General features: G+C 40.1%; 2 protein-coding genes across 2 annotated transcripts in view; both read right to left on the reverse strand.

Annotated features, from left to right (window-relative positions):
* Positions 1–484: 484 nt before the first annotated feature.
* Positions 485–26,269, reverse strand: part of LOC134677103 (uncharacterized) — a 45,712-nt gene continuing 19,927 nt past the window's right edge. The window contains exons 2-5 of the mRNA XM_063535559.1: positions 11,189–11,240; positions 9,625–9,926; positions 7,262–7,342; positions 485–574 (exon numbers count right to left, since the gene is read on the reverse strand). Of these exons, the coding sequence (XP_063391629.1) occupies positions 521–574; positions 7,262–7,342; positions 9,625–9,926; positions 11,189–11,222 (471 nt within the window). The 5' untranslated portion in view covers positions 11,223–11,240 and the 3' untranslated portion in view covers positions 485–520. The remainder of the gene's footprint in view (positions 575–7,261; positions 7,343–9,624; positions 9,927–11,188; positions 11,241–26,269) is intronic.
* Positions 19,966–21,451, reverse strand: LOC134676950 (zinc finger protein 3 homolog). The gene has a single exon (XM_063535328.1). It carries the CDS (start codon positions 21,308–21,310, stop codon positions 20,126–20,128), a length of 1,185 nt encoding a protein of 394 aa, XP_063391398.1. The 5' UTR covers positions 21,311–21,451; the 3' UTR covers positions 19,966–20,125.

Below are 26,269 nucleotides of genomic sequence, written 5' to 3' on the forward strand. Positions count from 1 at the left end.
GTATCGTTCCTACAGAAGGTTAAGACCAGTATGATTTTTCGAATGTTTTTAGTCATTTAGTTTTAAAACTCTCTTTTGATAGTGTTTTATTGTAAGCCAGTCTCCAATGAAATTAATTTTGAAACAATATATTTATAATTTTTTATACATAATATTAATGATGATTGGGCTAATCCCAATAAGGCCTTGTTTCCCCTCCGGATTGGAAGGTCAGATGGTAGTCGTTTCCGTAAAAACTAGTGCCTTCGTCAATTCTTGGGAATAGTTGTCAAGCGGACCCCAGGCTCCTATGAGCCGTGGCAAAATGCCGGGATAACGCGAGGAAGAAGAAGAATATTAATGATATTTTCCAAGAGTTAGTACTTATGACACTATTAAGATATGAATGTATAATTGTATAGTCATCTGTTATTGACAGATCTGTAGCATTTCTATGCATTTTTATTTTAAGGAATACTCATTTTTTAATTAAAACAGAAATACTTTTTTTATTTGTTTTATTGTCAGCCTGATATTTTTTTTATAAATCTTCATAAGGCGACCCGCATCTCACGTTGTAGAAATGATCGCAGACCTGAAATAAAAAAAATCTTTATTGTCTAAGATATAAATAGTTAAATACATGTACTACGGTATCTCTAAGCCTCCTCAATTATTTAAATGAAATTATGACAATATTTAATTTATAAATATTTAGAATTGTCTGAATATACAATACATAGAGTTAGGTGGGGTAAATATAAGATAGGTACGGGTCAGGGATGTTGCGGATATTCGCATCCGCATGCGTATCCGCGGAACATCTGCATTATTTTCAACATCCGCATCCGCATAAAATTGATGCGGAGCATCCGCATGATGCGGATGTCGACCATGTCGGTAACAGGAACGTGTTAGCGGCGGCGCCGGCGGCGTAAGTGCTAGGTAATTTCGTCATTATATACATATAACGAAATCGTCTAGATCCCGGAAGGTCGGCTATTAAATAATTGTTTATTAAATAAAACGCATCTATATTCTTGCTCAACCACTAAACGTTTCGTTTTTTTTTAAATAAAAAATGCTAAAAATTTAATATTTGACGTAGTAGTAGTAGTAGTAGTAGTAGTAATATCACTTTATTGTACACAACACAGGTTTACATAATATTTACAGAAATAAAAGTACAAAGGCGAGACGTTTTTAATGTACCAAATCTTGACATCCGCATCCGCGGATGTGAGGCTTTAAATATCCGCATCTGCATCCGCATCCGCGGATGTCAATAAATCTGCATCCGCAACATCCCTGGTACGGGTTAATAAAAGAGTAAAGACAAAGTCAGCGGTACTGCCGTAATCTCTGATGCCGCACAACCGGTACCAAACGCGCAGTCACACAGTTGCAACCTGGATGAACTCGCGTCTTTTAAGGAATCGGTGCGTGTTCTTAGGCACATTCCGAGGGGGGCGAGGAGCGTTGCAGCTGATAAATTGTGCAAAATTATTCAGAGTTGCATTACCGTCAATGGAGTCGACGACTGGTATGCTCTGTTGTCTTTTGCGTATAGGGCCCTAAGGACTCCCGAAGCGGGTGGTACAAGCTCTCTTACGGCGAAGGTCAAGGCAAACGTGGAGGCCTTCTCATACTTATCGTCCGATGATGGGACGGCGGCTTCACGATCGCTGTCTCTCACTAGGATAATTGAGGCCAAGGTTCATGAGGGGGATTTAAGGGGAGCCGTCCGGTTACTTATGAGTGAGGACGCAATTGCTCCGTCAGGATCGGATACTCTTGCAGCGCTGCAGTCCAAGCATCCTAGCCCTTCCCGTCCTCTATGTTTCCCGGCAGAACCGGACCAGGACTGTCCCACTTTGTCTATGAAGGTGGAGGACGTGGTTCTAGCGATCAACTCATTCCACAATGGATCGGCGGCGGGGCTTGATGGCATTCGTCCGGCTCACTTGAAAGAGCTCATATCTAGCTCGGCTGGGGACGGTGGGGTGCGCTTGTTGGAGGCTCTCACAAAACTGTGTAATTTCCTGTTGGGCGGCAAGTTAAATCCCCTGGTGTGCCCTTACTTATATGGGGCTACGCTATGTGCTCTTAAAAAGAAGGAGGGTGGAGTGAGGCCGATAGCTGTAGGGTGCACCCTTCGTCGCCTGGTGGCGAAACTTGGGTGCCGTGCAGTTAGAGGAGAGATGGCTTCCTACCTTCAGCCACATCAGGTAGGGTTCGGAACTCGATTGGGGTGTGAGGCGGCAATACATGCCGTTCGAGCTTTTGCATTGGACCCAGCAAATTCAGGCTGCGTGATTGTCAAACTGGATGTGAAAAACGCGTTCAACTCCCTGGAGCGAGACGTTTTGCTAAATGAGGTCAGTAATAATATTCCAACGCTCTTCCCTTTCCTTCACCAGGTGTATCAACTTCCTTCCAATCTCTTTCATGGTTCTGACCGTATCCTTTCTCAGGTAGGTGCCCAACAGGGGGATCCTCTCGGTCCGCTTACCTTCAGCCTGGCAATTCACAAAGTCATCACCGAGCTCAAATCTCCCCTTAATGTCTGGTACCTGGACGACGGCACAATTGGAGGAAAACCGGATGAGGTGGAGCAAGACTTACTTATCCTTTTGCCGCGTCTAAGGGATTTGGGGCTGGAGGTGAATACCTCTAAATGTGAGTTCTTCCCCTGTGGGCCAGAGTCTTCTTGTCTTTTCCCTCGTTTCTCTTCTTTACTTCCTGGCCTCAGGCAGCTAGACACCAACTCTTTTTATTTATTGGGGGCTCCGATATTTCCGTCCGCAGTTCCTGAAGCGCTACGGGTGAGCAGAGATCTTCTTCAGCTCGCTAGCGAGCGTCTCAAAGAAATAAGTCCGCATATAAGTAGCTTTGGTCCTAATGCAAAAGTGCTTTGCCGTCCCGAAAATGACGTACCTGCTACGTACATCCCCAGTTTGGCAGTTCCCGGACGAAATAACTTCCTTCGACGACACCATTAAAGCCACGTTCGAGGCGGTTGTCAACGTCTCTCTCAGCGATGACCAATGGAGGCAGGCGGCTTTGCCGGTCCGGCATGGGGGCATAGGTGTGCGACGTATCCAGGACGTTAGTCTGCCGGCCTTCTTGGCGTCGGCCCATGGGGTGGCGGACCTTGTTGCTGATATTTTATCCTTGAACGGCGACAGGGCGAGCATACCTTTCGTGGCCGACGCGCTGAGGGAGTGGTTGGCTCTCAATCCTGGAGCAAACGTGCCGGAAAACCCGAAGGTTCAGCGGGCGTGGGATGACGTGGGGTCTAAGGACACGCTGAACGGACTTATTGGGAATGCTGTGGGCACGGATCACGCAAGACTTCTGGCTGTATCGCAGTCAGAATCCGGGGCATGGTTGCATGCGCTGCCTTCTCCACAATTAGGCACCCTGCTGGATAGTGACTCATTGCGGGTGTCCGTTGCTCTCCGCCTGGGCTGCAAGGTATGTGAACCACATATATGCATTTGCGGTACCATGGTGGGGGCCGACGGCCACCACGCTCTGAGTTGCCGGCGTTGTGCTGGCAGGCACCCGCGTCACCATGCCCTCAACGATATAGTTCAGAGGGCTCTCAGGTCGGCGGGCATTCCGTCGGTACTCGAGCCTCCAGGCCTTAGTCGCACGGATGGCAAAAGGCCTGATGGGCTAACGCTCGTACCGTGGGAGAGAGGGCGGTGCTTGGTGTGGGACGCTACGTGTGTCAGCACCTTCGCCGCCTCGCATATCAGTCGCACGGTGCGCGCGGCTGGAGCGGCGGCCGAGTCTCAGGCTGCAGTGAAGCGGCAGAAGTATGCCCCCCTGGGAGCAGGTTACATTTTTGTCCCTTTCGCGGTAGAAACGGCGGGCTGCTGGGGGGCGGACGCGAAAAACATGGTGCGCGACATAGGCCGTCGACTTAGGCAGAAGGGGGAGGACCCCCGCTCCGAGTCGTTTCTGGTGCAAAGGCTATCCATAGCCATTCAGCGCGGCAATGCCGCGAGTATTATGGGCACTTTTGCACCGGAAGCGTCTAGGAGCGGCAGCAATGTTTAGTTAGTAACTTGTGTGTGTTTAGTTTGTAAGTATGACTAACTGTATGTATGTTTTGATATAAATAAATAATTGTATGATTTAAAAAAGTAAAAGTCTTTTTTAGGGTTCCGTACCCAAAGGGTAAAACGGGACCCTATTACTGACTTCGCTGTCCGTCCGTCCGTCCGTCCGTCCGTCCGTCCGTCCGTCCGTCCGTCTGTCTGTCACCAGGCTGTATCTCACGAACCGTGGTAGTCCGTGACTGTCTAGACAGTTGAAATTTTCACAGATGATGTATTTCTGTTGCCGCTATAACAACAAATACTAAAAACAGAATAAAATAAAGATTTAAGTGGGGCTCCCATACAGCAAACGTGATTTTTGACCGAAGTTAAGCAACGTCGGGCGTGGTCAGTACTTGGATGGGTGACCGTTTTCTTTTTGCTTTTTTTTCCGTTTTTTTTTTGCTTTATGGTACGGAACCCTTCGTGCGCGAGTCCGACTCGCACTTGCCCGGTTTTTTACCCGTATCTTATATTCACCCCACCTAACCATAGGTATATTTTTTATTTGCCACTGCAAACCGCGCCTTTGCGGCTTTTCACTAAAAGGCGCCAAAAAAGCATAAAATGTCATTCGAACTTAACTCTCAAGTAAAACAAAGTGAACATAATTTTGACATCAAAGTGTAAGTTCGAATTGACCTCTATATTAATTAAGGATAGTATTCCAATAACTTGGTCCAATGTGTATTTGCGTCACACATTTTGCTTAATGAGAGAGTGAGACGCAATGCACATTGGAGAAAGAAATTCCGCGATTCCGCGTCTATACATGTAGGAAGGGTGTCATTCTGAATCCCTAATAACGTTTGTCCTAAAGTCACTTGCCCTAACTGGTTTATCCTAATGGGCACATGCCCTAACTATCAATTGTCAATCAATCAATTGTTAGGTTAGGGTTAGAACTGCGACCCTCACAAAAAAGAAAATATGCTTAATAAAATTAGGATAAGTAATCAATAATAGGGATTATGAAATTAAAGTTTTTAGTGTTAGGACAATTGATCATTATGACAAACAATATTAGGGAATGCAAAGATAGGAGAAAAGACTTTAGGGATTCAGATATAGATCCATGTAGGAAAATAAGGTAAACGGCCCCAAGTTCGTGTTAGTACGTTATTTCGTTAGTTTTGTTTCTGGCGCAAATAATAAGGAATTCAATTATGTTTTATTCAAATTATCAGTGCCGGATTTACCACTAGGCTGAGTAGGCTGAAGCCTAGGGCGGCAGAGTTTAGGGGGCGGCAAATTTGGGTCAAAAAAATATTTTATTTGCTATTCAGATAAGGTTGACCAGAATTTTACCGCTGCCCTATTTATTTGTAAAATTTAAATAACAAGTATTATTTGTCGATTTTGCCGCCCTCTGTCATGTCAAGACCATATATTGAGACAGATAGACGGCCAAACGGACAACAAAGTGATCCTATATGGGTTCCGTTTTGAGGTATGGAAGCAATTTTTAATTTACCATTTTCTATCAAATTGCATTATTTCTATCGAAAAATTTTCGCGCTCGCTACGCTCGCGCTTTTGCGATCCATTTTTATTTATAGCACAGTCCCTCGAGCAGACTCAATGCCAGATCCGACCGAACTCCGCTATATCCAGCCTGACTGCCAAAGCCTCACCTTGATTCTCAATGGCCAAAATCCAGGAGTACCCACCGGTCGCCGATCAGAGTAGGAAAATATAAAGAGGTCGCATCGTCATTGAGTGACAAAAACAGCCCATATAAATCTGTATCTAGAATAGTGACGTCACCTTATATGCATTTTAATGTGACTATGGTGCGTTGTACTATTTAATTAAACGTCTCTGATTGGAAAGTACTTTAAAAAGCTATAAACGAGGTGGATAGGGGCGGCAAAATCGGCATAGCCTACGGGCGGCAAATGTCTAAATCCGGCACTGCAAATTATACATATGAAAAAAATCTGTATTATTTAATCTCTTCAATAAAATAATAACCAATATTTTAGTAATTAAACTGAGAGTAATACGACGGTCGAAACTGTCAGACGGCCGCGAACAGCTGTGTTGTATGCGTGCACTTTTTTTAGGCGTAAGGTGCGCGCTCTTACTTGTTAAGCTTATAGGAAGGAAAAGCTAAACTCATTCGAATAAAAGTTTTTGGGAGTGTTTCTGTGGGTTCTTTAGTAATTGATTTGATAAGAAAAAAGATTGAATATATGCATAGAAATAACTTAAAATTGCAATAAATCGACTCACGAAATAGCGGTCATTTTATTTTGCGTGTGTCTCCTATTTCGTGCCACTAACGAATCAAGGATTTTCTAGATACATTTTGAGTGCTTGTTTTTAAATGTTCAACGAAGATATTTATTAAAATAAATTAGTAAACAATTAATGTATTTCATGGAGTTTCGTATGAGCGAAATTCGGTATATGTTTTTTTCTAGAATTCTCATAAAACGACTTTGAATGTGACCCCGAGTTAAAAATTTTAAGGTATATTCCAAGTATATTCTCATATTAACTACTAGCACAATTTTATTTATTATTCAATTTATTTTTGTGTATGTTTATATTTAACGTATAAGATGGTAAATTATTTTTTGTGAATATTTTTTATTTTTATTTAATTTTTAAATTTTATAATTTTTTTTTTTTTTTTTTAATAGTTTGGTTCTTAATCACGTATTAAAGTACCCATATGGTTTACAAAGTCTTAATTCAACTATTAAACGAATCGACGAGTACAAAAAACTTTAAGCTAGCTCTCAATTTAACATTTTTTAAATATTATTTTTAATTTCACCATACAATTATTCATAAGTAGGTAAGACCGTTAAATTTTTAAAATGATTATCAGCAAATTATCACCAATTACTCTAAGAAAACTTTATGCCGAAACAGGGGACACGAATTCACGAACTTAGGAGCTGACCTAAATTTGTATCACGAAATGGGAGCCAAATAAGAGGTTCACGAAAAAATTCATATAAAAAAAAGTTTCAACTAAAACCCTAAAGTTTATACATTAAATTATTAACAAAGAACTTATTCAAAAGCTTTCAAGGTAATGATATGCTTAGTAATATTTAAAAAAATATACAAACTCTCAACTCACTCTCAAGAGCCTTAACCTGCCGAAACAGGGGCCCTTTACCTTACTAAACCTCGCTTTAGAAAAACACTATACGTACCTGGAACTGTTCGTTAAAAAGGGTCCCATTGGCACAAAGGTCTGTCGCCACTAGACGTTGGTGCCAGCAGAAGTGGTACGCCTGGGAACAACACAGACATACATTTCGAACTCGAAAATAAAGGTTTCGGGGCCTGAAGAAAATAATTAATCTTGCAGGATCACAAAATTTTGGTATTTAACCCCGATTCGTCCCGTACGGTACCGTAAGCCCCCATTCGCAATCTTGAATCTGTCCGCACTCTAAATTCGATTTAACGACCAAGGTTTAAAGTCGAAAATCCAACAACGCATGATAAAAAGCGCCACCGCTGTCGTGTGAATAAATACCATGTATAAATATCAGTTAGTCCCACTTGCACCATTCCACAAACCTGGGGTTAACCGTATAAACCTGGAGTTACCATGGTTACCAGTACAATTTGACACTGGGTTAACAGTTTAACAGCTTAACCCCGGGTCATTGGGATGGTGCAAGCGGCCCTTACTAGTTTTACCTGACATCCCGTGTCCAAATCCGCATAATACCCCCGTGCTCGGCCTTGACAGCTGAAGACCGTATGTATGGTGTCGCGAGCCAGCGTGGGATGGAGCGGAGGAGAGTGGGGCAAGTAGAGATGACACCTTACCTGACATCCAGTGTCTAAATCTGCGTAATACCCCCGTGCTCGGCCCTGACAGCTGAAGACCGTATGTATGGTGTCGCGAGCCAGCGTGGGGTGCAGCGGGGGAGAGTGGGGCAAGTAGAGATCATAGCTTTACCTGACATCCAGTGTCTAAATCCGCGTAATACCCCCGTGCTCGGCCCTGACAGCTGAAGACCGTATGAATGGTGTCGCGAGCCAGCGTGGGATGGAGCGGGGGAGAGTGGGGCAAGTAGAGATCATAGCTTTACCTGACATCCAGTGTCCAAGTCCACGTTACCTCGCGAGTGACCTTCATAGCTGAAGACTGCATAAATGGTGTCGCGAGTGTGGGGTGGGGTGGAGATCATGATAGTAGGTGTACCTGACATCCAGTGTCTAAATCCGCGTAATACCCCCGTACTCGCCCTTGACAGCTGAAGACCGTGTGAGGAGCGTGGACCAGCGGGGGAGAGTGGGGCAAGTAGAGATTGTCGTAGTAGCTTTACTTAACATCCAGTGTCCAAGTCCGCGTATCCTCGCGAGTGACCTTCATAGCTGAAGACTGCATAAATGGTGTCGCGAGTGTGGGGTGGGGTGGAGATCATGATAGTAGGTGTACCTGACATCCAGTGTCTAAATCTGCGTAATACCCCCGTGCTCGGCCTTGACAGCTGAAGACCGTATGTATGGAGTCGCGAGCCAGCGTGGGATGGAGCGGGGGAGAGTGGGGCACGTAGAGATGACACCTTACCTGACATCCAGTGTCTAAATCCGCGTAATACCCCCGTGCTCGGCCCTGACAGCTGAAGACCCTATGAATGGTGTCGCGAGCCAGCGTGGGATGAAGTGGAGGAGAGTGGGGCAAGTAGAGATGATACCTTACCTGACATCCAGTATCTAAATCCGCGTAATACCCCCGTGCTCGGCCCTGACAGCTGAAGACCGTATGTATGGTGTCGCGAGCCAGCGTGGGATGGAGCGGGGGCGAGTGGGGCAAGTAGAGATCATAGCTATATCTGACATCCAGTGTCCAAATCCGCGTAATACCCCCGTACTCGGCCTTGACAGCTAAAGTCCGTGTGAGGAGCGTGGACCAGCGGGGGAGAGTGAAGCAAGTAGAGATTATCGCAGTAGATTTACTTGACATCCAGTGTCCAAGTCCGCGTAATATCCTCGCGAGTGACCTTCATAGCTGAAGACTGCATAAACGGTGTCGCGAGCGTGGGGTGCAGTGGGGGAGAATGGAGATCATGATCAGAGGTCGGCGGGGGTGAGCTATTTGCTTTATAATATGACGTAATACATGTCAAATTATAAGGTAAATAGCTCACCCTGTCCGACCTTTGATCATGATAGTACGTGTACCTGACATCCAGTGTCTAAATCTGCGTAATACCCCCGTACTCGGCCTTGACAGCTGAAGACCGTATGTATGGTGCCGCGAGCCAGCGTGGGACGGAGCGGGGGCGAGTGGGGCAAGTAGAGATCATAGCTATATCTGACATCCAGTGTCCAAATCCGCGTAATACCCCCGTACTCGGCCTTGACAGCTCAAGTCCGTGTGAGGAGCGTGGACCAGCGCGGGAGAGTGGGGCAAGTAGAGATTATCGCAGTAGCTTTACTTGACATCCAGTGTCCAAGTCCGCGTAATATACTCGCGAGTGACCTTCATAGCTGAAGACTGCATAAACGGTGTCGCGAGTGTGGGGTGCAGTGGAGATCATGATAGTAGGTGTACCTGACATCCAGTGTCCAAATCCGCGTAATACCCCCGTGCTCGGCCCTGACAGCTGAAGACTGTATGAATGGTGTCGCAAGCCAGCGTGGGATGGAGCGGGGGAGAGTGGGGCAAGTAGAGATGATACCTTACCTGACATCCAGTGTCTAAATCCGCATAATACCCCCGTGCTCGGCCCTGACAGCTGAAGACCGTATGTATGGTGTCGCGAGCCAGCGTGGGATGGAGCGGGGGAGAGTGGGGTAAATGGAGATCGTGGTAGTAGGCAAAGTCGATCGGCACCTGGCAGGTGGAGAGGGCCGCTGGAATGTTAGCAAATTTTCTAATTAGTTGATTTTTCTGATTTGCTAGAAAGGCAAAACAAAGGGGGGTTTTTACAACAACTAAGGCCCACTTGGACCATTCCACTAACCCGGGGTATTCGGTTAAACCTGGAGTTACCATGGTTACCAGTACAATTTGACACTAGGTTAACGGTTTAACCGCTTAACCCCGGGTTAGTAAGATGGTGCAAGTAAGCCTTAGGGGTATAGTCAGACCGTAAAAAGTCTGCAGCGATTTTTGATAGCCCACGCAGTACAAAAGTCATTTTAAAAGTCAAACTTCTATGAAATTATGACGTATACATAACACTTACACACTGCTTGGGCTATCAAATCCGCTGCAGACTTTGTTTGGTGCAACTATAAGGTCGTTATTTTGTATACTAACAGTATGAGTAAATGTGCACAATAAATAAAAAATAAAATAAAAATTCTTTATTTCAGACCAAAAGCTATCTATATTGTGTTAGTAACATTTTAGACTTAACACAACACAATTTAACACAATATGTAGGTTTCCATGAGAGAAGAGCCCTTAAACTTCAGGTGTATTAAGGTCCTTTTTATTAGGGTTCCGTACCCAAAGGGTAAAACGGGACTCTATTACTAAGAATCTGCTGTCCGTCCGTCCGTCCGTCTGTCACCAGGCTGTATCTCACGAGCCGTGATATTTAGCTAGACAGTTGAAATTTTCACAGACGATGTATTTCTGTTGCCGCTATAACAACAAATACTAAAAACAGAATAAAATAAAGATTTAAGTGGGGCTCCCATACAACAAACGTGATTTTTGACCGAAGTTAAGCAACGTCGGGCGGGGTCAGTACTTGAATGGGTGACCATTTTCTTGCCTTTTTTTGCATTAGGGTACGGAACCCTTCGTGCGCGAGTCCGACTCGCACTTGTTATCATAATTTCTGTTGGGATTGCACATGGATAGGAGTGGTTATTGCACTTCAATCAATGGACCCTTTTGTGATGGAAAGCCACATATTAAGTTTGTAAAAAGTTAATCATCAATCAGTTCACTTATTAATCACTGAATCTAAATAACATTTGAATTAAAATAATTTATAATTTTATTAAATCTTAATTTTAAGTATGATACGAGTATGTGTTATTAATTGCAAGCGCCTAAACTAGGATAATCATCTTTGTCGAAAAAAAAATATCTGTTTTAAATAATTAGAAATGGACCATAAATAATTATTTTGATTATGATTAAATAACAAAATTCTTACCCAAACAAAAAACAACGGCAACGATTTTCAACATCTTAAATTATTCAACTTAAATTAAAATAAATAAATTAAATAATAATAAATAGGAGCGCCGCGGAGTGCGCGATTAACCATACTAAACGGCGCGTGAGAGCTTATCCGCATTAGAATGTTATAGATCCATAGATCATTGATATAGATCCGGGGACGGTGTTATGCCGTATAAATAGATTTAACCAACAATATCAAGTTGTTTGAACAACTTTCCATCTCGTGTAAGATGTAATATTTAAGTACTATATATAGTTTAGTGTAAAAAAAATTAGTTAGAGTTAGACCAAGAAAAAACTGATAGCCCGCACGCAGTGCAAATGTAATTTTATACGTCAAACTTCTATGAAATTATGACGTATAAATAACACTTACACTGTGTGGGCTAGCAAAATTCGCATTATAATCTGTGATGTACGAGTAATTTAAATCCTAAACCCAGTAGTGGGGCGAATTACCGACTGAGGATAATAAATAGACGTTAACAAAAATGCTTTATTAAAGGAAAATAATTATCAACGAGGATAAGTACAAAATTTGTGTAAAAATTATACTTCTTAAATTATTCAAAAAAGGATAAGGATTCATGTTCTACTTCTAAGAATCTAAGAAATAGTTTTATAAATATTTATGTCTCTAGATTACATTTTGCTCCACTATCGCAATGGGCAACGGTTATGATAGCTGTACATTATCAATAAATAAAATAAATATTTGGCTTCATGTGGCATAACGCCGTCCACTCGAAGCTACATATCGATTTCGCGGGCGCGAGGCCGCGTGGTGCCCTTGCGCATGCCATCGCTGCACTGACCATAATAATATTAATAATTGACTGTATGTTTGTAATGCGTTTTTTTTTTAATTATTTACAAATAAGAAGGTCGCGCTTTCTAGCAAATAGCTATGTAGGAAAGTATGCAGGAAAGTTGGGTTACTTTAGGGAGGTTAAATTTGGCCATTGAGATTTACTCGGCCAGATTATATTATTGCACTATAATTATGGAAATACGTTACATGTGCCATGAGGTTGGTTTTAGCTAACCTTTGAGGTTTTTATGTTTTTACTAGACCTTTTTAAATGAGGTTTCTTCATGTGCTATGGGGGTTTTCGGGGCCATAATCATTTATCAAGAAATCAAGAAAAAACCCGATAGGTACATCTTATACATTTAAACGAGCAATTATTGTATCTCGATCTAGCTAGCTCTTATCTCTGGGAAATCGCGCATTTTTGAGTTTTTATATGTTTTCCGAGCAAAGCTAGACCGAGCTTTGCTGATATTATAAACTATGCAAACAAAATCACGAATGCAAACTAGTATAGGTAATTATTACTTACTTCCTACATGCATTAAACGAACCAAAAATCTAAAAGCGGACCATTAAGGTGAAGGCCGCACGTTCTAATTTCAAAATTTGACAGTCCGCAAAGAACGCCAAAATTCAAATTCGGAATGTGACCTCGGCCAATCATAGCGGCCAGTAACGTTGCGAATTGAAAACGTATTAGCAAGGTAAATAGGTATTGTACTTACGACATTTTTTATTTTTAAATGGTAATTTAATAGAGTTGGCGCCAACGCGCGATATCTGTCAGTTTAATCGATTATTTTCAAAATATTATTTTTAATATGCGCGTGCTCTTCAAATATCGACTTTATTTTAACACACAAAGAACACACTTTTAAACAATCGCGTCGAACTACATACGAGCTTTGAAAAGTAAAGTTTACTTTTAAAATTGATGCTACAATTTTACATTTGCAGTTAGAATTTGCGAAGTCAGTACGAGGTTGAGAAGTTTTATTATTTCGTAACTGTATAGTTAGGTTTGTTTTAGTCTGACACATGAAAATACCATTCATTATGTATCGTTTCAACTTGTAGTCACATTTACATAATGCCATTGTAATGCTGTCATTTTGTTTAAGATACCTTTAATTAATGATTAACTTTTACTTGACAGTAGTAGGTACATATAAGTGCATAATTGTTTTCCATCGTATTTTCTCGGAAATGTTCGTATTTGTCACGCTACTTCAGTCAACCTCAGTACTTTTTGTACCGAGGCTGACTTTTCTTTTCTATGTCCGTGAAAATATGATGGAAAATAATTATGCACTATATCTGTACTTGGCGTTTTAAATTGGGAATTTTAATATAGTTAAGAAAAATTGGAGGTGAATGTTATGGGCCCACCAAAAATAAGGGCGAGTTAAAAATATGCAGAAACTGTTATCATTTCAATGAAGACTTCCAAATTTGAACTGTGGAGTCAAGAGCGGTACGGATCTGGTCGGACCAACGTATTGGACTGCGTCCACGTCCAGGCCTGTTCCCATCCACTTTGCCGGTCACAAAAAACTTACTCAAGCGGTACTTATGGACTCTGCTTATACATTGGGGCTATTCATAAATTACGTCATTTCAAATTAGGGGGGGGGGGGGTGTCTGGACATCGGATGACGGTAGCATGAAGTAGGAGGAAATGGGGTCATTACTCATTTGAAGCATGATTTTTGGATGATTATAGGGGGGGGGGGGTCAAAAATCGTCAAAAATTGATGACGTAATTTATGGACAGCCCCATTCGGATGACAACCGCGACGAGATTTAATAAGTAATTAAGATAAGGATAATAAGTAGCTACTTTATTACTTACTACACTGATGTAGCCATCCTAGATGTCGCTTTTTATAGAAATATAAATAGTTTATTCGTGGCATAAAAAATAGGTAACAGACAAAAGAGAAAAAAAAAGTAACAAAAAAAAAATACACTTAACATTACAACACATATCATTACATAACAGAACAAGTAAATAGCCATGAAATTGTCCCGACTCAGCATGGTGTTAGCCTTGTTGGGCCAACGCTGGTCTTCCGTCGGGGCCATGGACGAGTGAATCTACTTTTGTGGGGGCCCAGGTGAGGGCGAGTCACCGTCTGCCGGAAATAAAATTGCAAACCATTATATTAGACAGGCGTCCAGTTTTTTATCCCATAGCTCAGTACTTAGTCCATCACTTTCACACAATAACCTAGTTCATTTTTGATCATATTAACTCTCAATAGTCCTTACACCCTGGCGGGTGCTGCCTCTGCGTACGTCCCACGTCTATAGTTCGTTTTTTTTAGCATTAGAAAGAACTTGCAAGAAGGTAAGCGATCTTGACATGTCTTTTAATTGAAAAACGCTTTATAAAAATATAAAACCATTACTTATGAAAGCAGAAGAATATAAATGATCGTATTAGATTCATAATTGTGACAATATTTGCCGTAACTTATTTTTAAAATGTGTTTTTCAATTAAAAGACACATCAAGATTGTTTACCTAATTTCTAATGCTAAAAAAAAACGAAGTATCCCTAATAGCATTTTCTTGTAGGGATTTTGTTGGGCCTTTGTTGACGTATTAGTTGGGCAACCGTTATATTTGGCCGTACGATTTGCTGGAGGGCCCTCGACAAAGGCCCTGCCGAAGATTCCCAACAGAGGGCCATAAGAGTAATTTTTTCGTTGGGCCTATTTAAATAAATCGTACAATTATTCAACGGTGGTGGTTTTGGTTGGGCCGTGGTTGGGCCTATACACATTTGTTTGATGGTTGGTTAATTGTTACATTTGGCCGTACGATTTGCTGGAGGGCCCTCGACAAAGGCCCTCCCGAAGATTCCCAACAGAGGGCCATTAGAGTAATTTTTTCGTTGGGCCTATTTAAATAAATCATACAATTATTCAACGGTGGTGGTTTTGGTAGGGCCGTGGTTGGGCCTATACACATTTGTTTGATGGTTGGTTAATTGTTACATTTGGCCGTATGGCTTGCTGTAGGGCCAACTGCAAAAAATTAAAAAAGGGCAATTTTTTAGTTGTGCTCCTGTTTGCAAATTCAACAATTACCCAACGGCAAGTCAGGTAGGTCGGTAGGTAGTCGTGCACCAGGTTGAAGGCCCAACACAGCTTGTCCCACAAAGGGCCAACATTGTAACTTTAACGTTGGGCCTTGTGTAGGATTCTTACAATACTACCGTAGGTAAATAGTTGTGTAATTTATAGTGGGTCTACAGTCTAATTATGTAATGGGATTTTGTTTACGAGTCCTACAGTTACCCTACGTTAGGTAAGTGGTTGTGTAATACGACGTTGGGCCTTTGCTGATAAATATTACAATTACACTACGGTAGGCATTGGTTGTATATCCACATGAAGGCCCTAGGCAGCAGTTGTTGTTAATCTTCTCTGTATCGTTCCAATTTTAGTATATGTACTGCCGAAGTAAGTACACTTACTATACACTCTAATTTGTATATATACTAACCGCACTTCGAAACTTCGTAAGCGAGATTTATGTTTTTTGAGATTTAAATTAAGAAAATGTTGAGAAAATACAATTCTTTAAATTTATGTATAAATTTTATAGTTATAGCTATTAGATTTATAAGTTACTTTAAAAAAATATTATGATTATATCCGGAATAATCGAGAAAATAACTATAACTTCGATGTTTGGAGACAGTAACGCCATCTAGTGACGCCACAAGCAAACTCAACTGGTAGCTATTTTGATGACGTCACGCAGCCCCTGGCCTCTGTTAAAATGCTCGTGTGATATTTATTTATCTGTTTATGGTGTTATACTCTGTCAAGCCATTTCCGTCATTAGAAAAGAGCAACAAATTTAAAAAATGTAGGCGTGAAGGGTTATCGTCCCATAGAAAATTTGAATTTCGCGACCTTTTCTAGTGAAAAACTTGCTTGACCGGCTATAGTTATAAATGCGACATTTGTCCTCACTGGGCCATCGAATGATATCGCTGATTAGCCAACGTTACTAAAATACACAAAGGCCCATTGTTGTGCTTCAGTGCCACTGCCAATGTTGGTAAATGCGATATATGTCATCATTGGGCCAAAGAATATTATCGTTGTTTAGCCACCGGTACCAAAATACACACAGGCCCATTGTTGGGCATCAGTACCGCAGCCAATGTTGGTAAATGCGATATTTGTCGTCATTGGGCCATCGGATGATATCGTTGATTAGCCAACGTTACCAAAATAAACAAAGGCCCATTGTTGGGCATCAGTGCCACAGCCAATGTTGGTAAATGCGATATTTGTCATCAATGGGCCATCGGATGATATCGTTGATTAGCCAACGTTACCAAAATAAACAAAGGCCCATTGTTGGGCATCAGTGCCACAGCCAATGTTGGTAAATGCGATATTTGTCATCATTGGGCCATCGGATGATATCGTTGACTAGCCAACGTTACCAAAATACACAAAGGCCCATTGTTGGGCATCCGTGCCACAGCCAATGTTGGTAAATGCGGTATTCGTCACCATTGGGCCAACGAATGTTATCGTTGTTTAGCGAACGGTAGCAAAATACACAAAGGCCCATTGTTGGGCATCACTGCCACTGCCAATGTTGGTAAATGCGATATATGTCATCATTCGGCCAACGAATATTATCGTTGTTTAGCCAACGGTACCAAAATACACGAAGGCCCATTGTTGGGCATCTGTGCCACAGCGAATGTTGGTAAATGCGATGGTGGGCCAATACAAAATTAATGTTGGCTACGGAACGAACCTCATCCCAACGTTTTCCCTACCGTTGGCACCGTGGGCCCCAACGAAAATGCTACTAGGGATAGGGCAAGGGCAGCATCCGCTCGGTGTGCCTGTGCCCCTTACATTTCATTAAAGTGTCGAAAGGGCCTCTACGTGTTGGCTTCGGCTCCACGCACGCCTTCCAAAGGTCCGGAACACCATTGTTCCGTGATGGGAGACATAAGTACTTTAATAGTACGCTTTATAAACTTGGCTTACTTGGCTGATACACTATCTACCTTGTGTCTAAATCACTTATATTTGATAGAGTCAACTATATCGCCCTAAAAGGTGCAGTGAACTGGTTTTCAATGTCTCTACACTTGTCGCGACCTCCGGTTGGGGTCAAAACTATTGGAATTTATCTGTACTAGCATTCCACATGTGTTTGCCTGATTCTACTGTAGTTATGTTATAATTTAGAATTATACTTGGTCAAGCACATATTGTCAGTAGAAAAAGGCGGCAAATTTGAAAAATATAGGCACGAAGGGATGTCTTCCCATAGAAAATTTGAATTTCGCGCCTTTTTTTACTGACAAGATTTGCTTGACCAGCTATATTTAGTCAATTGTAAAAAAATATATATATATAGAAAAAATCTTTTATAATTTTATGACTTACCTCTAGTCTATTGTTACTCAGTGCTATATTTGTCTACCGTTCTTCATCAATTCTCATCTACTCAAAGGTTAACTGGAAGAAAGCCCTTAAAGGGATTGCCTTTGCCTATGCTGTGCCACAAATTTGTGTTTTGTACAATAAAGAGTTTTTACATACATACAAAAACCTGTAATTAGTCAAAAAGTTAATTGATTCCATTGTGTTACGACAATTAAGCCATTTCTATTTAGTTTATCTGCATGAAAGTGTTTAAACGTAATTATGCTATAGACTTAAATGTGTATGAATTGGCTACTTTCCTACTAGTCAAATCAGCTTCTTTTTTAGAACTGTCAAACGATTTGCTAATATGGAATTAATATGAAAACGTGTACCTATATATGTATAGTGACTTCACGGTCAACTCACCAACATTTTTTTATTTCAATCCGATTTATTAAATATAAATTTTGGTTAAAAATAACTGCTATCTATGTTTTTCTAATAATTATCTGGTGTTTTATTTCGTGCACAGTGTGAAATATTTTATTTTAAATAGATGAAAGTACCCAACTATTCCAACTAATTACAATAAATACAATTTACATTTATTTAATTACACAAACGGGTCTACCGCGATATAATTTCATTGTTTTTACATTAAATTAAAATAGGAATTTACGTATGCCACAAAACCCACGGAGGAAAGAGTCGAGTACGTTTGTATGGAGAAATGACCACTCCTGTTGGCTCTTAAATAAAGGCTATGCCATGATAAGCTAACTCTCTTCACACATTACTTAATTTATGACTTATAAGTAATAAACACACAGCACATTCATCAAAATCGGCTCAGTAGTTTCACTGTGGTGGAATTTACTTAAATACTTATGTAAAATTTAGCCGGTTTTGGCGATTTTTTACGACCGGTCTGGCCTAGTGGGTAAGTAGTGACCCTGCCTATGAAGCCGATGGTCCCGGGTTCGAATCCTGGTAAGGGCATTTATTTGTATGATGATACAGATATTTGTTCCTGAGTCATGGTTGTTTTCTATGTATTTAAGTATTTATATATTATATATTTCGTTGTCTGAGTACCCACAGCACAAGCCTTCTTGAGCTTACCGTGGGGCTTAGTCAATTTGTGTAAAAAATGTCTTACAATATTTATTTATTTATTTACTAATTAAAATATTGACCGTGACCCATCAGCTGCCCATCAGTGACATTTTATTCCCATTCGTTATGAGTCGTCTTCGAGTAGGCAGGTACTTAAGTACAGTCGCCAACATATATCGGAGCGGCCAAGGTGACACAATATCTGAACAAGCACTCTAACGCCTTGACAATAGAGGCGTGCTCAGATAAGACATTTTTTACACAAATGGACTATTAATCTGTGTTGAATATTAATCTGTGTTGAAAAAATCATTGCTCCAGCATCAAACATGATAGTCACCACACAGGACTGTTATGCCATTTAGGGTTCTTGCTAAATTGGACATTCTATAACGTAAGTATTGAACAACCAATTTAGATAGGACCCTATACTCTATATCTTTAGGTATTTAAATAAAAGTAAACAAACAATTTGTACATTTTCGAGTAGTTGTAACATTTATTGGCTAACCAACCAAATACAAAACCGCTTGGATCTGTCACTGAACGACCTGACTTTTACCTACTATATTTGATAGTGTAATGCTTTCATCTACCCTCAATCATAGTCTAATAAAACATGGTCTTCTCTTCCCAGAGTGACACAAGCCTACGTCACAATAACATGGCTGCTATATATAGCGCTATCGCATATTATCATATAGCGCTGTCGCATGATGACGTAGGCTTGTGTCAGTCAGGTGACCTAGAGAATACGGGAAGAGAGTACCAGGCGGAGTATATTATTATACCATGCCCTCAACTGGCTTAAGAAGCAATTTGAGGGATTTTTGATTCACACATGCGGAGTTCACATCTCTGAAGGATATTTTTGTACCAAGTCTTTACTATTCGGTTTGCAATAAACATTTGCGAATATTAGTTTAATGCTTGGTTGTTACTATAGTTGGTTTTTTTAGCATTTGAAAGAAGGTAAGCGATCTTGACATGTCTTTTAATTGGAATACGCTTTTTAAAAATCAACCAAAGAAAGAAGAATATAAACGATCGTATTAGATTCATAATGGTTACATATTTGCCGTGACTTATTAATACGTGTTTTTCAATTAAATTAAAAGACACATCAAGATTGTTTACCTTATTTCTAATGCTACAAAAAACTAACTATAGTTGAAGGTAATGTCCTCTTGTTTGAATTTTTGAATGAACAGGTCCCTCGGCTCCGGACAATCGTAATATCCGTGAATGGTTTTGAACGTAGTCGCCACGTTCGCATTACGTAAGAATCTAAATGAAAATGAATACACGTTTGTTTTGTTTTAAGTTTTATTTTTCAAATAAACAATTTTTAGGAATGTTTATTTGTACCTCCAAAGGCACTAATAGTTTTTAGTTTTTGGTGATAACTTTGACTTTATTTTAAAGTATATATTTTTCATCTTTACTTTTCTAAATGTTATAATTTTGATCAGACCGCGCTTGGTAGCATTATTGCGATCTTACGTAAGAATTACCAAGACTGATCCCTCATGTAACAAAAAATAGTCCTCCCCCTAAATTATTTACGAAGTTCATGAATGGTGAATTTGTGCATCAGTAATTCTTTTTTTCGCAGATACCGCATGTTACATATGTCACAGGAAAACGACTTTTCCCTAGTATGAAGCTGTATATGAATTTTTAAACAATAGGCAGTTAAAAATCGTTTTTTACATTCGACACACGAATATGGTCTTATGTCGGTGTGAATTCGTATATGTGAACGCATCCTACTATTAGATGCGAAACTCATTCCACATATCTTGCATGTGTATGGTTTTTCGCCAGTATGAAGCCGTTTATGAATTTTTAAATCAGTCCCAGTTCTAAATCGTTTCTCACATACCTCACACAAATATGGTCTTATGTCACCATGAATCCGTGTATGAACTTTTAAATGAGTCGCATATCTAAATCGTTTTTCACATACGTTACACGAATATGGTCTTATGTCCGTGTGAATTAGTAAATGTCTTTTCAACCGACATTTAGCTGCAAAACGCTTGCCACATGTTTCGCAATAGTATGGTCTTATGCAGGTGTGAGTTCGTATATGTTCATTCAGCCCACTATTAGATACGAAACTCTTTCGACATATCCTGCATATGTATGGTTTTTCGCCAGTATGAAGCCGTGTATGAATTTCTAAACCACTCCCAGTTTTAAACCGTTTTTTACATACGTCACACAAATATGGTCTTATGTCAGTATGAATCCGTGTATGACGTATTAAATGACTCGAATATCTAAATCGTTTTTCACATACGTCACACGAATATGGTCTTTTATCCGTGTGAATTAGTAAATGTCTTTTCAACCGATCTCTATCTATAAAACGCTTGTCATATGTTTCGCAGTTGTATGATTTCTCTCCTATGTTGCATTTAAAGTCCTTAGACTTTGACTGGGTCGAGTGTGTTTTAATATGACGCTTTAAGCTATTTTTTCGCTTAAATATTTTACCGCAAATGTCACACTCATAAGTATTCATTTCTGAATGTTCATACATTTGTTTAGTCCGAGCTACGTACATATGGATCATTACATGTTTCATTAAATTTGAGTCTAGAGCAAATTTCTCGCCACAAATTTCACATGTAGGTTCATTCTCACAGTCAATATCGATGTTTTTCTCTTCAGTATCCGATTCCGTATCAGTACCCGCTTGTGGATGGTGTGTGGTAGGTACATGGATATGAATCATGATATGTTTCTTCAAATCGGATTTCAGTGCAAAACTTTCTCCGCAAAGATCACATGTAGGTTTCTCATAGTCAACTCTAGTGTGTACTTCCTCTGTATCAGATTCCGTGTCAGTTTGAGTTATGTATGGGGTATCGTTGTCGGCGAAAGCCTCGTGGTGTTGGAGGCGTTTGAGAAGCACGCAGCAGTCCCGAACATCGTGTTTGCAGCACAGGGCGCGCTCCTGCTCCTGCGTCCATTGACCATCAAATGCTGAAACATTGTTACACTATCTTAACATAATTATTTGTAAATTAAAATATCTAAAGAAACCTTCCTTTGCTACACTGCCTAGTAACTGTACGAGGCATCGGCGAAAGAAGTAAAAAGTTGTTGGTAGTAGTAGTAGAGTATAGTAAGTATATAAGAAGAACGAGTTTTTGGTCTATTCCGGTTGGTTATCTACTATAAAACTGCAACCCGTTCCGACAACACCCGCCTTTAAAATAAGTATAGTATGCACTTATAGATGTCAAATTGTCAATGTATTTCTGTCTCTATAGGTACTATGTTGTTACTTCTTACTGCATACTCAGATTTTGACCGCGACTACACAAATAACTGAATAAACTCACCATAACTGTGCCCTCTCCCTTCCTGCTCCGCGCTTGAAGGGCTGTGGATATGATCCATGACGTGTTTCAATAAATCTGACTTTAGACTGAAGCTTTCACCACAAAGATCACATATCGTTACTTTCTCTTTAGCGTATAATTCGTCAGTATCGGATTTCGTGTCAATATAAGTTGTGTCTTGGCGCTGGACGAGAGCCTCGACGTGTGGGAGACGTTCGAGTGTCACGCAGCAATCTCGAAGCACAGAGCTAACGCGACCTGGTCAGAATGGACATTCAAATATAGACTTACAAACTAATCAGCAGTCAGTAGATATGGCGTGAAATTTGACTTTACAATTTTACATTTTTCAAATATGTGGCCTTTACGATAGATGTGGTATGATTAATCTTTTTCTGGGCTCATTTTCATTTGCCGCTAGACAACCTCACACCTCCTAATTTTTAGAAAATTTGCGTTTGGGCGAGACAACAGTAGACAACTTCATGGAATGCTGCAAATTCGTTTATCACATAGTATTAATTTTTATTTCAGTGCTTAGTGGCTAATTCCCGACACTTGTATCCAAAATTAACAAGAGTCTGACAGTTCCGAGCATGTATTTCGTGAGAATACCGCGTTACAGTATCGACTTCTACTTTTAATGACTTAAAGTTACTTTTATTTCACTTTACTTTTGCAAGTCATGGATATACAATATAATCATGGATATCATGGATATATGTCAACACCAATATGTAATATTACCAATATGTAATATAGTGCATGGGCCCTTCATTATATAACAATTCAGAACTTACCATTAACTACTAGAGTGACATCAGGTCTATATGGACACTCAAGTCCCAGAACAAGCTCATCTTTGACTTCATGGTCTGTGTACAGGCCGGCCAGCATGGCTGCCTCGCTCACACCACACTCACTGTCGGAGTGTGAGGGATCTTCCTTGACTTCATTTTCACATTCCGTCTCTTGCTTGACACGCTCTGCCTCCTTCAGACTGTCTGAATGATGTCCATTCTGTGGCTCTTCTTTGATGTGTACTCCTAAATAGATAAAAGATTCATTTAATCAATTTAAATGCAGAACAAATGAAAAATGTAATGATGAGCCTTGAGTGTTTACTATTTTTAAACATAAACTGCAAGCAATGCATATATGCATTCACTGTCATACAAAATAATGTCATCTGGCAGTAAATTAGTTAATACTTTCATACTAAATTGCAATCCTATGTGACAAAAAAGTCAAACTTAACCATAAGACAAAGTGATCAATTTTACACTATACACGTTAAATATATGTATTAACTTATTTTAAGTCAAAAATTGCTTACCATGTTTCACTCTCTAGCAAGGAGCATCATCAGGAGCATGCATTGGCAGACCAATGCAGACTCAAATGTTCAAGACTTACTTACTTGTTATGAAAGTGACTGCTGACAAATCTTCCAACATGGACAATGTTTTAATATTTATAAATGAAATTGTTTGTAAATTCAAAGGGTCTGGATTGTAATATGTACCAATTTACACCAGAAGCTTTTAAAACCCTAGTCCGGACACAAAAACGGCTCCAAATTAGCACATATTTCGGGAGACCAAGTCAGCTAGCAATCTTACAGGTAACTAGGTAAGTTACCTAATGTAACCATGTTACTTCTTATAAGTTACCTACAGTGTAGATGCACCCTACTATATATATACCAACACTCGGCGACTCACCTGGCGCCGCGCCGGGCGGCGGGTGCTCGGGCTCCGCTTCTGGCTCGGCGGGCTCCTCCTTCACGCGCACAAACTCAGACAGTCCGCTGGAACCTTCCATTCTAGACTCATACAACAGGACAACTTAATAACAACAACGAACTATTATAATTATATGATCAATTAATATTAGATATTTTGTGAAAAGTATGAATGAATTATAAAATGAACAGCTTTCTGGAAAATTACTATTGTATTAAATACAAGATATCATGAATTTACTTAATACTTTGCTGGATGTAAATATATTATCAACATAACCTCAAACACAAACTGTCATGTTCACTGTCACTGCCTGTCTCTAAAGGCGTTTACAGACCTTACAACAAGTCGCGTGCGATTGTCGATTACGTTTGGAGAGGCCTTAAGAGATTATTGATCGACATGCGATATATAAACATAAAGGCTGCTTCAAGGCTTCAATCTAATTGTAGTGTATGGCAGACGGCCTTATACAATTCCATAATATTCTTTTCTGTGGTATTTTCATTTGTAAAAAAAAGTATAGCTGTCATCTTGCATAGTCTGTCAAACCACTGTCAATAGAAAAAGGCCTGACGCCAAGCGCGCACCACGATTTTAATTTTTGCGACACGATTTTAGAATCGCGCTGTAATTTATCGCAGAAAATTCAGTGCGCGCACTGCGATGAAAAAGTCGACGATTTGTTCATTCTCGACATGGATGTCGTACCAGTCGCTTGTCGTGAAACAATATGCAATCGCTGTATGACAGTATTTATACCACAAAGGTGATCTCCTTCTATTTCTATAATTAAACGGTCAACATCTAGCGTCTCATCTTGTAACTCCATTGGAGAAGCAGGTTCCGATATGTTGACGCTTGGAGAGCGAAATGCCGACTGAGGTTCCGGCTGCGATTTTATTATCGCAGTGCGCGCGGGGCCATACAGCGTCGTATGCTGCAATTCACTTTGCGACAATCGCGTCGCGCGCTGTCGCGGAAAAATGTAACAAATCACAATTTTAAAATCGCTGCGATTTTTTTGTCGCATATGCGCGCACCGCCATATAAACCCATACGTTACATTTCTGCGACTAAATTATCGCGCGACAAAAAATCGTGGTGCGCGCTTGGCTTGAAATATGCCTGAAATTGTCTATGGGACCATACCCTCAGGTTTTATGATTGGTTCTGATTAGATTAGATTGAAACGGGGTGTACATTTCTAATGCACATTGGGATGGTTTGGGACGGTAGAGGAATTAAACACAAGCGAGGATTTTTAATTGCTCTATTTTATTTTATATTATTTTACCATATTATTGATTTAATTGATTATTTCATTGCATTATGTAAAACCCCCTTCACACTCGTGCGAGAATCGCGACGCGACGCCGCGAACTCGAGTGTGGAATCGATTTCGCATATCTGCGCAATCGACTCCACACTTGAGACACCCTCCCAAGTAGCATGGAAGTGTCGGCAACATCAATATAGCAGCCAATTAAGAACTTAGAGTGATTTAAGGGACGTAACGTATAAGAGTGTCAGAAAAGATTTAAGCTGTATAAAAGGTACTTTACAGACATTATACAGCTCAAGCTGTATAAAATCATTATAAAGGATTCTGCGGAAGCATGGGGTGCTTTATCAGAATATAAAAAATCTACTATAAAACTAAAAGTGTTGTGAGAGATTACAAGCTAATTCTATCGTAAAAGCTGTATACAGGCTGTATTGTAGTAACACTTGGCACTTTTAGCTGTACATAAGTATCTGTCAACTCCGTTTTAAAACATTAAGTGTTGTGAAACACTACAAGCTAATTTTATCGTAAAAGCTGTATACAGGCTGTATTGTAGTATCACTTGGCACTTGTAGCTGTACAAATGTATCTGTCAACCCCGTTTTAAAGCTATTTCTTATGGCGTAATCTTACTCTCCTATAAGAATAGTAGTTGTATAACTTCTGTCTGTAAGGGTATTATAAAACCAAATGAATAAATGGCAGCTATAGTACAGCTTTTTTCTGTATTACTGATAGAGTCGCTTATAACAATCTTTTGGCGTAATTTTACACTCGTATAAGTATAGTAGTGTAATAATTTCTGAAAATAAGTGTATTATAACACTAAAGGAATATATGACAGTTACAGTACAGGTTTTTTATTTGTTATACGGATCTCTAAAGAGAATTATAACTTATGTACGGAGAACCGAAATACAGCCAAACGAATACAAATATTCTATTATAAAGCTGTTTTAATTACAAAAGCTGTAAAAGACACTCCATTTATTACACAGCACAGCTACTAAGATTATAATGCTCTCCAACTATCCTGTAGGCTGTTTAAAAATTGTCGCCATTTTACAATAAAAAAAAACGTATTTGTAAATATAATTAAAGAAATACTTGCAAATATTTAGCAGACTAACGCCGTGTTATGATTACCAGCTAAAATAAATTGTTTAGCCTTAGAATTAATATTTATAAATATTTTTGATACTCTAACCTTAAAAACAAACTAACTTTACCGATTTTTGATATTTTCCTTATGGTTTCTCTTTGTTATTTTGCAGGCGCGTAAATATTTTGCCAGAAAAGATACACAGTATCAC

The sequence above is a fragment of the Cydia fagiglandana genome, chromosome 25 (assembly GCF_963556715.1).
Source record: "Cydia fagiglandana chromosome 25, ilCydFagi1.1, whole genome shotgun sequence".
NCBI classification, from domain to species: Eukaryota; Metazoa; Arthropoda; class Insecta; order Lepidoptera; family Tortricidae; genus Cydia; species Cydia fagiglandana.

Bases quoted from the DNA above. Each gene is read 5' to 3' on its own strand.
- LOC134676950 (XM_063535328.1), bottom strand. From the start codon at position 21,310: ATGATTCATATCCATGTACCTACCACACACCATCCACAAGCGGGTACT.